The sequence below is a fragment of the Aspergillus tanneri genome (assembly GCF_003426965.1).
Source record: "Aspergillus tanneri strain NIH1004 chromosome Unknown AapTan_6_pilon_pilon_pilon, whole genome shotgun sequence".
Lineage (NCBI taxonomy): Eukaryota > Fungi > Ascomycota > Eurotiomycetes > Eurotiales > Aspergillaceae > Aspergillus > Aspergillus tanneri.
Window position 1 is genome coordinate 1,750,223 of NW_022984633.1, and position 12,846 is coordinate 1,763,068.

Genomic DNA, 12,846 nt, shown 5'->3' on the forward strand with positions numbered 1-12,846 from the left:
CCGAGTTTCATCGCTACTGAACAGATGATCTCAGCTGTATGACAGCGCTAACAGTTATATGCTAATAGGAAGGAGTGAGGTGCCGTAGGAACCGTGGTATTGTGAGTATATGGCTGGCCTCGCGTACAAGCCATCACAACGTATCCACGTAGTCCGATTCCACCGTGGTAGGTAACCGATACAGTTTAGCTTTATACATCCTAGGATGATGTTGTCGGTGGAACCTTGGTACAGAAGTCAAGACGATGCCACATTCACTGACTTATTCTGGACTACATGGTACCAACTTGGAGGTGCGATTGTATTTCGTAGAACCCAGTGCCAGTGCAGCTTGGTGAGATACAGATTGTCAAGTCTGACGACCCTGGTTGATCTGCAGGACTAAGAATAGCGTCCCAGTGGGATCGAAATATAATTTCGCCTTGCAATGTCTCCAACCACAGGACGTTCTTGACGCGGGCGAAGACGTCATTCCAGTTACCCAGCTGTAGAGAGGCAGCCACAGCCCGAGCTCTCTCCGTGAACCACTGGTAATGGGGTGAGTAAGTCGAGGCCACCATTCCAATCGCAAGAAGCCAGACATTCAGTGAATCAGACACATGTGGTGTCGGTTCGAGTTGTTGGAGATACTTTACGAACCGAGTGATAATCGTATTCAAGATGACGGCATGTGAGTAATACGTTGGCCCCTGGGTGATGAACATGTAGATGATGATTGCGTAGCGAATGCATTCGGTGATCGATGATGACTGGGGGATCGTCGTTTCCGAAGCGGAGTGTAGAAGTCGGTGTATGACAAAACAGGTGAGGTCATGAAGTCGGGTGGTTGGGAAGGGTATCTGATGTGCCCGTCGGAAGGCGTTGCGGAGACGGATGAAGACATTCTGGACTACAGAGTCGACGTCAATAATGCCGCTGAGATCAGATAAATCATCATGAAGGGTAGTTGAGTCCAAATGCCACTCCGGTATGGGAGGTATGCCATCCCCAATGCCAATGTCATCCTGGGTCTCGAATTGGGGATGGCCCATGACGATCATCGATACCCTATTGAGGCATGTAAATAGATAACCCTCTAGGGGAATCAGGTTGACTTACCAGCTGATCATTCTCGCGGTAAGTGGACTGGTTTGCCTCACCGAATTGATACCTCCTCTCATGTTGACGAGTCTTTTCACCCCATCAACATGCACTTCGCTCATCTTGATATTCCCCTTGCCAAACTGGGGATCGTGAAAGATTAGTGGTGGGCTCGGAAGGTCAAAAAAAAAAAAGAGAGAGAGAGAGAGAGAGAGGATCTCACTTCGATCGCCGCCAAGGTGATGACAGAGTTCATGGTCCCATCTTGCACCGCCAGGGACACGTCTTCCACTTTGCGTCGGAGTAAAGTCACCGAGTCTACCATTAGAATTTCGGAGGTTTGAAAGCCTTTCTGGGCTAACAGCTCCTCATCAAGACAGGCCGTCTGCAGCGACACGTGAAATAGTGCTGGATCGCCCAGAGCCAATGGCCACCAAGTGACGAGAAATGGATTTGAGGTTGGGTTCAGGTCGAGAGGGTAGTATTGGAAAGCGATCTTGTGGATAACTGAGTTGGTGTAAGCTCAGCTAAGCCCGGGTCGACGACAACGATCGACGACGTACGTACAGCTATGGATGAGACGTTGAACACGTTCCCGGGGAAGCCTCGTCTGTGGGTAGGAATCAAAAGGATCGAGAGACCCGAATCTGTAGCTGGATAGCGCGCTGGATCCATCGAGAGACCTCATGGATGCGCCATCCTCGGGTCGGGGCGCTGCCGGCAGCGCCGTCAAGGGCTCATTGGCATAGACGCACAGGACTTTGCGCTTAATGCAGCGAGAACAGCGAGGGGTTTGCAGGTCGCAACTGTGCTTGGATTTGGCACAGGCCGCACAGGAGCGACGAAGAGTGCGCATTTTGGGGGAGGGTTGGGGTGAGGAACGAGAAGGTGTGGAAAGATAGACAGACTAGAAGAGTGGTGCTAAGCCAATGCGTGATCCACTTGGACAATGGTATACGATATACGATATCAAACGAATACACGAGGCTGCAAGGAGAATAGAGAGTAAGCAATTGGGTGCTGTTCATTAATTATTCATTATTACTCTTTTACTTACTTAGGGAGTGGATAAATTGCTGAGTAATCAATACAGTCATAGTTAGTTAATTTAACTAATTAGTTTAATTATGCTATTTTAGCGCCTTTCAAAAGAGGACTAGACTCCGCCATCGGTTTTTCCGGATCGAGACACTTGCGGAGTCTAGTCCTAATCTGGTAATAATCTATACAAAACTACATTCCGTATTACACAAACTAGCTATAGTAATAGGATGATGGAGACAAACCCCTATCATCAGCAAAGGATAATCTCCATATAAAATAGCCATAGTGTACCCCTTTTGTCTCTGCCCCTTCAAGGACCAACATGGATGCTGTCAACTCCAGCGTTCAGTCTCGACTGCTGCAGACAGGGTCTTTCCGCCTGCCGCCGGATTTTCTGGCTGCCTGGCCCATCTGGCAGTACATCGTGACTTTTCTGCTTGGAGTGGTGGTCTATGACCAAGGTAAGCAGGAATATCAAATTCATGGGCTTATCCAGCTGACCCTCGTCGCTAGTTATGTACCTCAAGAGAAAGGGTCCCATTGCTGGACCTCCCTTCAAGATTCCGCTTATTGGCCCATTTCTCCAAGCGATCCATCCCAAGTTCGAAGCGTACCTGGCACAGTGGGCGAGTGGACCTCTCAGCTGTGTATCTGTCTTTCATAAGTATGTGCTTTCCATTGTCATCTCGATGTGTGTGTGTGTGTGTGTGTGTGTGTGTGTGTGTATGTTCCTTGCTTATATTACTATCCTGGATATTGTAGATTCGTCGTCCTCGCCTCCGACAGAGACCTAGCCCACAAGGTTTTCAAGTCTCCCGCATACGCCGAGCCATGCATAGTTCCCATCGCCAAAGACCTTCTAGGCCACAGAGCATGGGTGTTTCTCCAAGGGAGGGCCCACGCCGAATACCGTAGAGGATTGACTCCCCTGTTCACCAACAAGGCTATGGCCACATACCTGCCCGTTCAAGAGAAGGTATTAAGTGACTACTTCGAAAAGTTCGTAGCGGCCAGCCAGGCGAATCAGGGACGTCCCATGGCGTTCATGACCATGTTCCGCGAGATCAACTGTGCCCTTTCATGTCGCACCTTCTTCGGGGACTACATCTCCCAGGACGCAGTCAAGAAGATCGCCGACGACTTCTACCTAGCCACGGCCGCTATGGAGTTGGTTAACATTCCCCTGTCCATGTACATCCCGTTCACCAAGCCCTGGTTAGGCAAGCGGACGGCCGACGCGGTCCATGCCGAGTTCGCCAAATGTGCAGCCGCCTGCAAGGCTAACATGGCTACGGGCGCGACGCCCACATGCATCGTAGACCATTGGGTGCTCCACATGATGGAGTCAAACCGATATCGCGAGCGCATCGCCGCAGGGGAGACAGACGTGGAGAAGCCCACAAATCTCGTCCGCGAGTTCACCAACGAGGAGATCAGCGAGACGCTATTCACCTTCCTCTTTGCTTCGCAGGATGCGTCCAGCAGCGCTACCACCTGGCTGTTCCAAATTCTCGCGCAGCGACCCGATGTCCTTGATCGACTACGGCAGGAAAACCTGACCGCGCGCGGCGGGGATAAGAATAAACCCTTCGATCTGCCCATGCTGGAGTCGCTCATCTACACCAACGCAGTGATCAAGGAGCTTCTCCGTCATCGTCCCCCCGTCATCTTCGTTCCCTACCTAGCCACCCGGAACTTCCCCATCACCCCCGACTACACCGTCCCCAAGGGCTCCATGGTCGTCCCATCCTGCTACCCGGCTCTCCACGACCCGGATGCGTACCCGAACCCGGATGTCTTCGAGCCTGAGCGCTGGATATCCGGCGATGCCCAGTCCAAGACAAGGAACTGGCTCGTCTTCGGTGCGGGCCCGCATGACTGTCTCGCTCGGAGGTATGTGCCGCTCTCGATGGCCGGGATGATTGGCAAAGCGGCGCTAGAGCTCGATTGGGCGCACCATGCAACGGCGAGGTCGGAGGAGATTCGGGTGTTTGCAACGCTGTTCCCGATGGTATGTTGTTCTGCATTGTTCTAAGGATTGTGCTGATTGCTCTAGGATGGGTGTCAGTTGGTTTTCACGAAACGTTAGATATGCAGGTTGTGATGACTTGGCCTTCCACAGGATTAATGCCTTTTAGAGTCCTAGACTATATTCCAAAAACAAGGCTCCTTCTATCTCTCAACATGGGGAGACCCCTCTGCTATCATAATCTCTTGACTTCAGACCTAGATGCTTACATAGCGCTATTTGTTTGTACATACAAAATATGATTTCCACCAGAACAAATATACACATCCATTCAACTCATTCCAAATACTCCATCACCACCTGCAAAGACCGACCTTCCCGACCCGGCGCCGACCCCTCCAACGCTGACAATCCCACACGATTATGCCAGACCACATCCATCCCGGCCGCCGCAGCACCCACCACGTCGCCATTACTCCCCGCCACAAACAACGCCTCACTGGCATCCACACCCAAGGCCTCTAAGATAGCCGCATATGTCTTCCCGTGCGGTTTATAGAACCCAGCTTCCTCAGCCGTAACTACGGCATCGAACTCGACCCCTCCAGCACAAACCGCGACGGCTCTCCGACCTAACGCCACCGAACAATTCGTCACCACGCCTAGTTGATATCCCCTGTCCTTCAGCTCGGAGAGCACGGCGGGGGCTTCTGGCCACGGACGGAGTTGATCCCAGTCTCGGAGTAAGGTTTCTGGTACTCTGTCGGGGAGATGTACGTCTCTTGCGGCTTCGTAGACTAGCTCTTCATATGGTCGATAGATCCCGCAGCCAAATGTCAGTTCTAAATATCGTCGACGCCATTGGTATGCTGCTGTGAGGTCGTTGGCGGCTTGGGCCCAGAGGGTCCAGCTGTCTAGGAGGGCGGTTAGGAGATCGAAGATTATTGCGCGGGGTGCCATATTGAATTGTCTTTCTTTATTTGCTTTGTTTTAATGGGGATGTGGGCGGAAAGAGTGGGGTAGATTTATATCTCTATACCGAGAGGATATATATTTTCGTCCGTGTTCGGGTGATTGTTAGGCTGAAGGATCACCCGATGTTTTGATAGTGACTCATCGGATGTGAGGCTGTCTTTTTTTATTTGTTTTGGGGATATATAGTCTTTGTTCAATTCTGGGAAAATAATATTATCCTGTAGAGCGTGGTATACATCTATTGTTCATGCTACCTAGGTAGGCAGTACTACGGCAATACTCGCTAATGGAACCACATTTCCAGAGACCGACCACGCCCCTGTTAAGGGTGTCGTCATATCTGTCACTGAGCAACTGAAGAGATAGACAATGAGGCTCCTTCACTGTTCTTGTGGGGATATACTGCATGAGCGATCTGCATCACACAGGATGAACTGGACCACGTGGCTCGTTCAGTCAAAAACCGATCAGCGGAGGCTTTGCTTTTCAGCTTCCATTTATTCCGGAGTGGTCAAGTTGCTCATGTGCAGTTATAAGCACTCGACACCATACGTGTCCCTTGATCTCTTTTCTTGTCTCCCTTTCCATCTTGAAAGGTATTCAGTTATCGCTTTCGGCCCACTCTGTCCGCATGGGATTTATATTATGCTTTTTATTTGAAATCACACCCATTCTGTTCTCGTTCAGCACCCAGTCGGGAAGAGAAGGCTCTCTTACCGAATCCTAGTTAATACCGTATGATGTGCCAGGCCTCTGCTGACTGTCGACTTCCCTGGTACAACTCGAACAGTCCGGTAAAATGTCCATCGCCATAAGGGCTCTATCGAATACTGTCGGTGGTTGGCAGTGAGTGATCAAGAGTATCATGAAAATGTGGAAGAACTCTGATCTTGGAACGATGGGCTGTAGTAGGCTATCAGGTTTGTGGTGCGGTGGTTTGTTCTGTATACATACAAGACAATGGGTAATATAGCCCTTGAACAACTTAGAAACATGGGAGATTGCCAGACCCCGCGTCTTGTCGATACTCGTTTTATACCCTTGATGGTGCTGTCGATCATGAATAACTTCAGCCCGTCCACATTGTAAGAACCTGGTGTTTCAAGTATTGCGTAGTCCATCCGGTGGTGCTTTCGTTCTTCCACCTGTGGTCCGTGAAACGTCCTCTTCTTTGATTCTGCCTGCCTCTTCAGTCTATGGTTCAGCGTCACGTCATGGAAATCAAAGATGAGAACCTTCTGTAACTTAGGGCTCCATAATAGATTTTCATAACGGAAATCCCCATATACCACCGAGGGAGCATATTGCACGATTTGATCGCCTGATCTCACCCTCCATCTATGCAGACAGCTCCGATCCCTTTATGTTGTCGCCCATCCAGGCCATGAGCAGCGTAGTGTCGAATCCAACCGTCACCGTGGAGGAAATAAGTCATAGCCAGGTCGATCGCCCCAATAAACGCCGGAACTTCTGACCCCTGTGCTTTTTAGAAGATGCGATACACCTGTATTTCTCTAGAGACTGTTTTCTAACATTAGTTTGTAGCCACTTTTCTGACTAGCGTATAGCCATATCGAGCACAGATAATCTTGAATGGTGCCCTATATGACTTACAATCGCCAAAAGGGGTACAGTTGTGATCCAGGTCTTTATACAATTGCTACTTTAGCTGGTGAATTAGGCCCTCTGAATGAAAGTTGTCCGAATGTAAACTCACATCGACAAAATGAAAATGACAAAGTACATTCTGCTGAAGCCCGAGCAAGCACCGTTGAGTGCAAAACTGCATTATGTGTTGCCAAGGCTGGCCACCTTGGTCCTGGCGCAATCCTCTTGGCTTTGCTAGGACCAAGCGCTACCAGATTCGAATCCGAGTTGGAGGAGTCCTGCGCTGGATGGTAGGTATCCAGCGAGGGCGCACAACTAGTCCGGAGCTGCGCACGGTCCTTTGGAGTTGGCCATTGCAAAAGAGACGCGATGGCAGCCATTCGGAGTCTGTTCCCTCAGAGTCGGTGGGGATCCTGTATATTCCAATCCAGGTGGGGCTTGCTGCTACGCGGGCAATGGCATTTCAAGGCTGTCGAAAGTTGAATGTCGTCCCCATCAACCTCCATATTAGGCTCACAGATAAAGTAATGGAGTTTGCCCGGATTACCTTGTAGCACACGGAGAAGGACTAAGGCAAGCCCGATTGTCACATATGACTACTCAAGCCCTTCGCAAATTGCGACATGGAACTCCTGGGTAAGGATCGATCACACAATCTGCTCAGCATTGTATTTCAGTTTCTCTGCTCCATCAGTGGGGTATCGTTTCCCTCCGAACCACTTCGTTCCAAAAATCCATTGGCCGAAGGCCCACACGTAGGTTTTCCACGGTAGGTTTGTGGGGAGGTTTGTACTCCACAGTCATGAGCAAGGTATAATTGTCGTCCATTCTGTGAATGCAGAATTGATCAGGCCTAGGTCGGTGCTGTGTTGAGTCTTCAGCGCCGAGTGAGGCAAGATCCTCCGTCTAGCCTTCCTCCAAGGCATTGGTATGACTCTCGAACCAGACACCATCACCAAGACGAAATCGCCGCCGGGCCGGGGGTAATTTGCACACTTCTAAGAAAATATCGCGTACATGGTTTTCAACAGCTAATCTTTCGTAGAATTCAAGGTCCCGCCCACTGTACATAGGACGACACTGCAGCGGGTCGACCAGGTCTTCAAGACCCGCAATGGTCGAGAATAGCTGCGTGGAACGCTCGTTCGTTGCCTGAAGGTAGTTACAAATGGAATGATATATTTTCTGCTACGTACCCGCGCATTCTTTCCACGGAAGAAGATGTGTTGGACAACATTTCCCTTGAGGCGCTGGGATACTTTCCTTTGTGGCACGTGAGGTTGTCCTGACATGTACGGGCCAGGACAACAGGCTGTGGCATGTTTGAAGATATTCTAGCAAGGGTGTTTTCTGACTGAACTGCCTGTTTCGATCTTCAGCATGTTCTCTCTCTTCATCGGAGTGTCTTCGCTCTTCCTCAACTTGCCTTTTCTCTTCTCGGCACGCCTTGTCTTTGCCTCAGCCTGTCTTCGCAGCTCAACCTCTGTCAAAAAGCTCCTTATAATTCGGTGAATTGTCTAGATCCATAGGATAAGCCTTTCCAAGAATGTCAAAACCAAATTCAGATTTCGCTGTAGTAGCGTGTTCTCGCTTGCGAAAGGAGCTGCGAAGCGTTCCAACTCCTGTTGTTTCACGCGACCGACGGCTTCGCAGGGGTATCGGAGCCCGGCGATGCGTGTCAGCGAACACCACTTGACCAAAATACCAATCAATATTGGCACTAGGGCTTAATCAGTGCAGAACTGCATTGGAAGGCTGATTCTACACAGTTGGGGTTGTATGGATGGTAAACAGTAAGCAAGAGGCGCTTTGCCCAAACAAGTATTATTCTAAACTGGAGTAAACACTACTCTGTAAAGGGAGATCGTTTAGTCCTAGGTGGTTTGTTAGTGTGTAACTAGTGCTTGGGGTGGGTTGTTACTAATAATACTTGACCAGTGGTTGAACATGTCGGGAAATTGACCAAAGGAGAGAAACTATATTAGGCAGATGAGTGAGAGCAAAAGGAAGATGAAAAGGAAGAGAGGTCGAGAAGGGATACCTGATGCCAGAGTGAAAGGACAGTATGAGTGAATACGCGCTAGTATGGAAAAGTGAGTGGTGGTTGGTGGGAACTCCTGTATGGGCTTACATCATCCTAACGATTCTCGAGAACTTCTCAAGATAGAGACCTTTCTCTTAAAATTATCTCTCAGCGTAGGAGAGTTATCCGTATAATGGCGGCTGATTCAAGTATATCCCCCAATCTCTACGGGATTGTGGATATGGGAAGGTCAGTTCGATAAAGTACTTTCCCCTGTATATTTCATCCATCACTATCACTCTTTATAGCCTATACTTACCTACCTAGCAATGGCATCCGCTTCTCTATTACCGACCTCTCGCCCCCAACTGCACGGGTGATGCCAGCGGTTTTCCAGGACCGAGCTGCCATCTCTCTCTACGATGTGCAATTCTCCACCTCGGGGGAGCGTGGTCCAATTCCTCTTGAGACGATGGATCAAGTCGTGGACGGACTGGTTCGATTCCAGGCTACGTGCGAGGATTTCGGGGTACCAACCCAGAATATCTATGTCCTGGCCACCGAGGCCACTCGGACTGCACCCAATTCCCATGAGTTCAGGACCCGGATCCAGGATCGTACAGGCTGGGAGGTCCGTCTTCTATCAAAAGAAGACGAGGGCCGGTTCGGCGCCCTGGGTATTGCAAGCTGTTCCTATTCCGTTGCGGGACTTGCAATGGATCTTGGAGGGGGGAGTACGCAGATCACCTGGGTAGTTGAGAAGGACGGGGTCCTTACGACGAGCCCCAAGGGCTCCTTTAGTTTTCCTTATGGTGCGGCAGCCTTGACGATGCGTCTGGAGAAAGCGCGGAAAGAGGGTCACAAGGCAGAAAAGGCACTGAGGGAGGAGATGACCAGAAACTTTCGAGAGGCATATAAGCGCTTAGACGTACCCCAGTTCATGACGGATTCTACGGGGCATCTGGATCTCTACCTTTCTGGTGGGGGATTTAGAGGCTGGGGCTACGTTCTAATGGCACAGTCCACAATCCGCCCATACCCGATCCCCATCATCAACGGATATAGGGTCAGCAGGAACTCTTTCTACGATACCGTCTCCGTGCTCGATATGGTATCCGATGCTGGTGACGACATCTTTGGCGTGTCGAAGCGACGAGCATCCCAGATTCCAGCTGTGGCTTTTCTCGTCAACGTCATCATGGATGCGCTGCCAAGCATCACGCACATCCAATTCTGCCAAGGGGGAGTCCGCGAGGGGTTCCTCTTTGATCGAATGCCCGAGGCAATTCGATCCCAGAACCCCTTGGTGGCGGCAACCTTGCCATATGCACCTCCCTCCGCCGACGCAATCCGACAGCTTCTCGCATCAGCGTTCCCAACATCTTCCTCTCATTTGGCCTCTTTCCGTCCTCCCGATTCATTTACCAGCGGTCTCCTCACCGCAATTGCAAATCTACTTTTTATCCATTCCCAGGTCCCGCGAGAGTCGCGGTCGGCCGCTGCCTTACACAGTACATCGACGGGGATTTTGGCCTCCGTGAATACACTTTCTCATGTGGAACGAGCCCTAATTGCGCTTGTTCTCTGTGAGCGTTGGGCAGGAGATCTCGCACCGACAGATCAAATCCACCAACAGCAATTGGCTCGGTGCGTCTCGGCACCAGAAGCATGGTGGTGCCGGTACCTAGGGCGCGTGGCCACCCTGATCGGAGATATCTACCCCGCTGGCCGCGTGTCGACGGCACATTGGAGGATCGGGTTGGAGACGGAGTGGGACATCGTGACGAAGAAAAGGCGATGTGATCTATTACGTCTCCGGGTGACGTGCAACCATTCCAGCGGAGTTGTCGAATCTATGGAAAAGAATGAGCTGCCGCAGAGAGCCGAGAAGATCGAAAGGTTGGGAAAGAAGAAGAACCAGATTGAGGGGTATGGCGTTAAAGTGGGGGTTACTGTGAGCTAGGAAGAGAGGGCTCCGTGTTCTTACTCTGTGCTGCCTAGACGATACTCCGTAGTTAACTAGGAGAGTCAAACCTCCAGCTCCATTAAGTCACCACAAAGTCAATTTGGCGGGGATTCTCGGATGGACGGTATTTACCGTACGCTACCGTACTGTACTGGACACCCACAGGAGATAAATACGCTTAAATACCCCTCCACCCCCCACCATCGCCATTCTTTTCTTTCCTTTGTCCATTATACTCGCTCATCCATCCTTTAGTATTCGTCTATATATCGAACAAGTCCTCCTCCCCTAAGTAAATACTCTCTCAAAAGAAAGAATTGGCTGACCATCCCCAGATCCAACCGAACCCCAATGTAATACCCACCTTGCATGGCCCTTTTCAGGGTCTGGTACGACGGAAGTCATGGATCATGCCTTTGGCTGGATAGTCGATTTCTGATCAAGGTATCTCAGGTAAAGTCTGGGCGTGGGCCGGTGTTCGTTCCTATCCCTTGACACCTTGACGTGGGCGGGTTTCTCGATTGGATTTCTCGAGATCTAGTCAGGTTCCAACCACACCACGGTGTCGAGGGCTCTGGGTTCGTTCTGAGAATATACGGTCAAAACTTGATCTGGATAATACCAGCGAAAGGATCATGCCTTCCCTCGTTTCCACTGTAGTGGAATGGCTAACGAAGAACAGTTTGATCATCATGTCGCCTCCCGCTGCCATTTACGAACCCACCGTGGCCCCTACTGGTCTCAAGGGTAAGCTCGTGGTTCCCGAGACCGCTCCCGCTGGATCCGCTCAAACCAAGCTGCTCGACCATTTTGGCAACAACTGGGATGAATTCAAATTCTCTCCCATCCGTGAGAGCCAGGTCTCGCGGGCTATGACCAGACGGTACTTCCAGGATCTGGACAAATATGCCGAGAGTGACATTGTTATTGTCGGCGCTGGTTCTTGCGGTCTGAGTACCGCCTACGTCTTGGCCAACGCTCGTCCGGACCTGAAGATTGCCATCATTGAGGCTTCCGTCTCTCCTGGTTAGTTACACCCAAGAGGAAACGTAGACCTATCGTATAGATGCTGATGTCTTAAAAGGCGGTGGTGCTTGGCTCGGTGGCCAACTTTTCTCTGCTATGGTGATGCGTCGTCCCGCCGATGTTTTCTTGAACGATCTGGGTGTGCCTTACGAGGAGGACCCGGCAAATCCCAACTACGTTGTTGTCAAGCACGCCTCCTTGTTCACCTCGACGCTGTTGTCCAAGGTGCTTTCCTTCCCCAACGTCAAGCTCTTCAATGCCACCGCCGTGGAGGACTTGGTGACTCGCCCGGCCCCCAACGGCGACCCCAAGGGGACTCGCATTGCAGGAGTGGTCGTGAACTGGACGCTGGTGACTCTGCACCATGACGACCATTCATGCATGGACCCCAACACTATCAACGCACCCGTGATCATCAGCACCACGGGCCATGACGGTCCCTTCGGAGCTTTCTGCGCCAAGCGATTGGTCTCCATGAACACCGTCGACAAGCTGGGTGGCATGCGCGGCCTGGACATGAACTCGGCCGAGGATGCCATCGTGAAGAACACCCGAGAGGTGGCCAAGGGCCTCATCATCGGCGGCATGGAGCTGTCCGAAATTGACGGGTTCAACCGCATGGGTCCGACTTTCGGGGCCATGGTGCTCAGCGGAGTCAAGGCGGCCGAGGAGGCGTTGAAGGTCTTTGACGAGCGTCAGCGCGAGTGTGCTGAGTAAGTACACGTTTGAGTCGGATTTGTCTTGTGTGAATGAGTTTAAGTTGTGATAATTGATTGATCTGAATGAATACTTGTTGAAGTTGTGCGTCCCATGCTATCAACGTAGTTATCATACCATTGTACATTCTCCTTTGATCGGATAAAACTCTATAATCCAGGTCAGATCCAAAGTACTTATAGCCATCTCATAAAATACTAAACTGCCCTGTTTACTCATTCCTCCTTTCTTTTTCTAATTAATGTACATAAGCGCATGTATTCATCCTCTAACACTGCTTCATTATCCTATCTATAATTTAGCATTTAGCTTCAGCTTTATCCTGTTTCCCATGCATTTTTAAAGAAAAATTTATACAAATTTGACCTCCGAGACTGTTCGTGCAAGTTTTCACTATCTTTGTTTCACTCTCATGACTATACTGAGCTGCGTCAAGGG

At 50.5% G+C, this 12,846-nt stretch overlaps 6 protein-coding genes across 6 annotated transcripts; 3 read left to right on the plus strand and 3 right to left on the minus strand.

Moving 5' to 3' along the window:
• Nucleotides 1-272: 272 nt before the first annotated feature.
• On the minus strand, nucleotides 273-1,936 carry ATNIH1004_008607 (Zn(II)2Cys6 transcription factor; the record flags this gene model as incomplete). Its single annotated transcript, XM_033573212.1, has 4 exons — nucleotides 273-1,047; nucleotides 1,099-1,223; nucleotides 1,304-1,587; nucleotides 1,648-1,936. The coding sequence occupies 4 exons, from the start codon at nucleotides 1,934-1,936 to the stop codon at nucleotides 273-275; spliced, it is 1,473 nt and encodes a 490-aa protein (XP_033423764.1).
• A 510-nt stretch (nucleotides 1,937-2,446) lies between these two features.
• Nucleotides 2,447-4,213, plus strand: ATNIH1004_008608 (uncharacterized protein; the record flags this gene model as incomplete). Its single annotated transcript, XM_033573213.1, has 4 exons — nucleotides 2,447-2,585; nucleotides 2,638-2,788; nucleotides 2,887-4,135; nucleotides 4,181-4,213. 4 exons carry the CDS (start codon nucleotides 2,447-2,449, stop codon nucleotides 4,211-4,213), a joined length of 1,572 nt encoding a protein of 523 aa, XP_033423765.1.
• A 216-nt stretch (nucleotides 4,214-4,429) lies between these two features.
• On the minus strand, nucleotides 4,430-5,053 carry ATNIH1004_008609 (HAD family hydrolase; the record flags this gene model as incomplete). The annotated part of the gene is made up of 1 exon (XM_033573214.1): nucleotides 4,430-5,053. The coding sequence occupies one exon, from the start codon at nucleotides 5,051-5,053 to the stop codon at nucleotides 4,430-4,432; it is 624 nt and encodes a 207-aa protein (XP_033423766.1).
• A 2,529-nt stretch (nucleotides 5,054-7,582) lies between these two features.
• ATNIH1004_008610 (uncharacterized protein) lies at nucleotides 7,583-7,968 on the minus strand (the record flags this gene model as incomplete). Its single annotated transcript, XM_033573215.1, has 2 exons — nucleotides 7,583-7,828; nucleotides 7,873-7,968. 2 exons carry the CDS (start codon nucleotides 7,966-7,968, stop codon nucleotides 7,583-7,585), a joined length of 342 nt encoding a protein of 113 aa, XP_033423767.1.
• A 1,110-nt stretch (nucleotides 7,969-9,078) lies between these two features.
• ATNIH1004_008611 (retrograde regulation protein 2) lies at nucleotides 9,079-10,662 on the plus strand (the record flags this gene model as incomplete). The annotated part of the gene is made up of 1 exon (XM_033573216.1): nucleotides 9,079-10,662. One exon carries the CDS (start codon nucleotides 9,079-9,081, stop codon nucleotides 10,660-10,662), a length of 1,584 nt encoding a protein of 527 aa, XP_033423768.1.
• Nucleotides 10,663-11,357: 695 nt separating this feature from the next.
• Nucleotides 11,358-12,408, plus strand: thiA (thiamine thiazole synthase; the record flags this gene model as incomplete). Its single annotated transcript, XM_033573217.1, has 2 exons — nucleotides 11,358-11,691; nucleotides 11,750-12,408. 2 exons carry the CDS (start codon nucleotides 11,358-11,360, stop codon nucleotides 12,406-12,408), a joined length of 993 nt encoding a protein of 330 aa, XP_033423769.1.
• Between the last annotated feature and the right edge of the window lie 438 nt (nucleotides 12,409-12,846).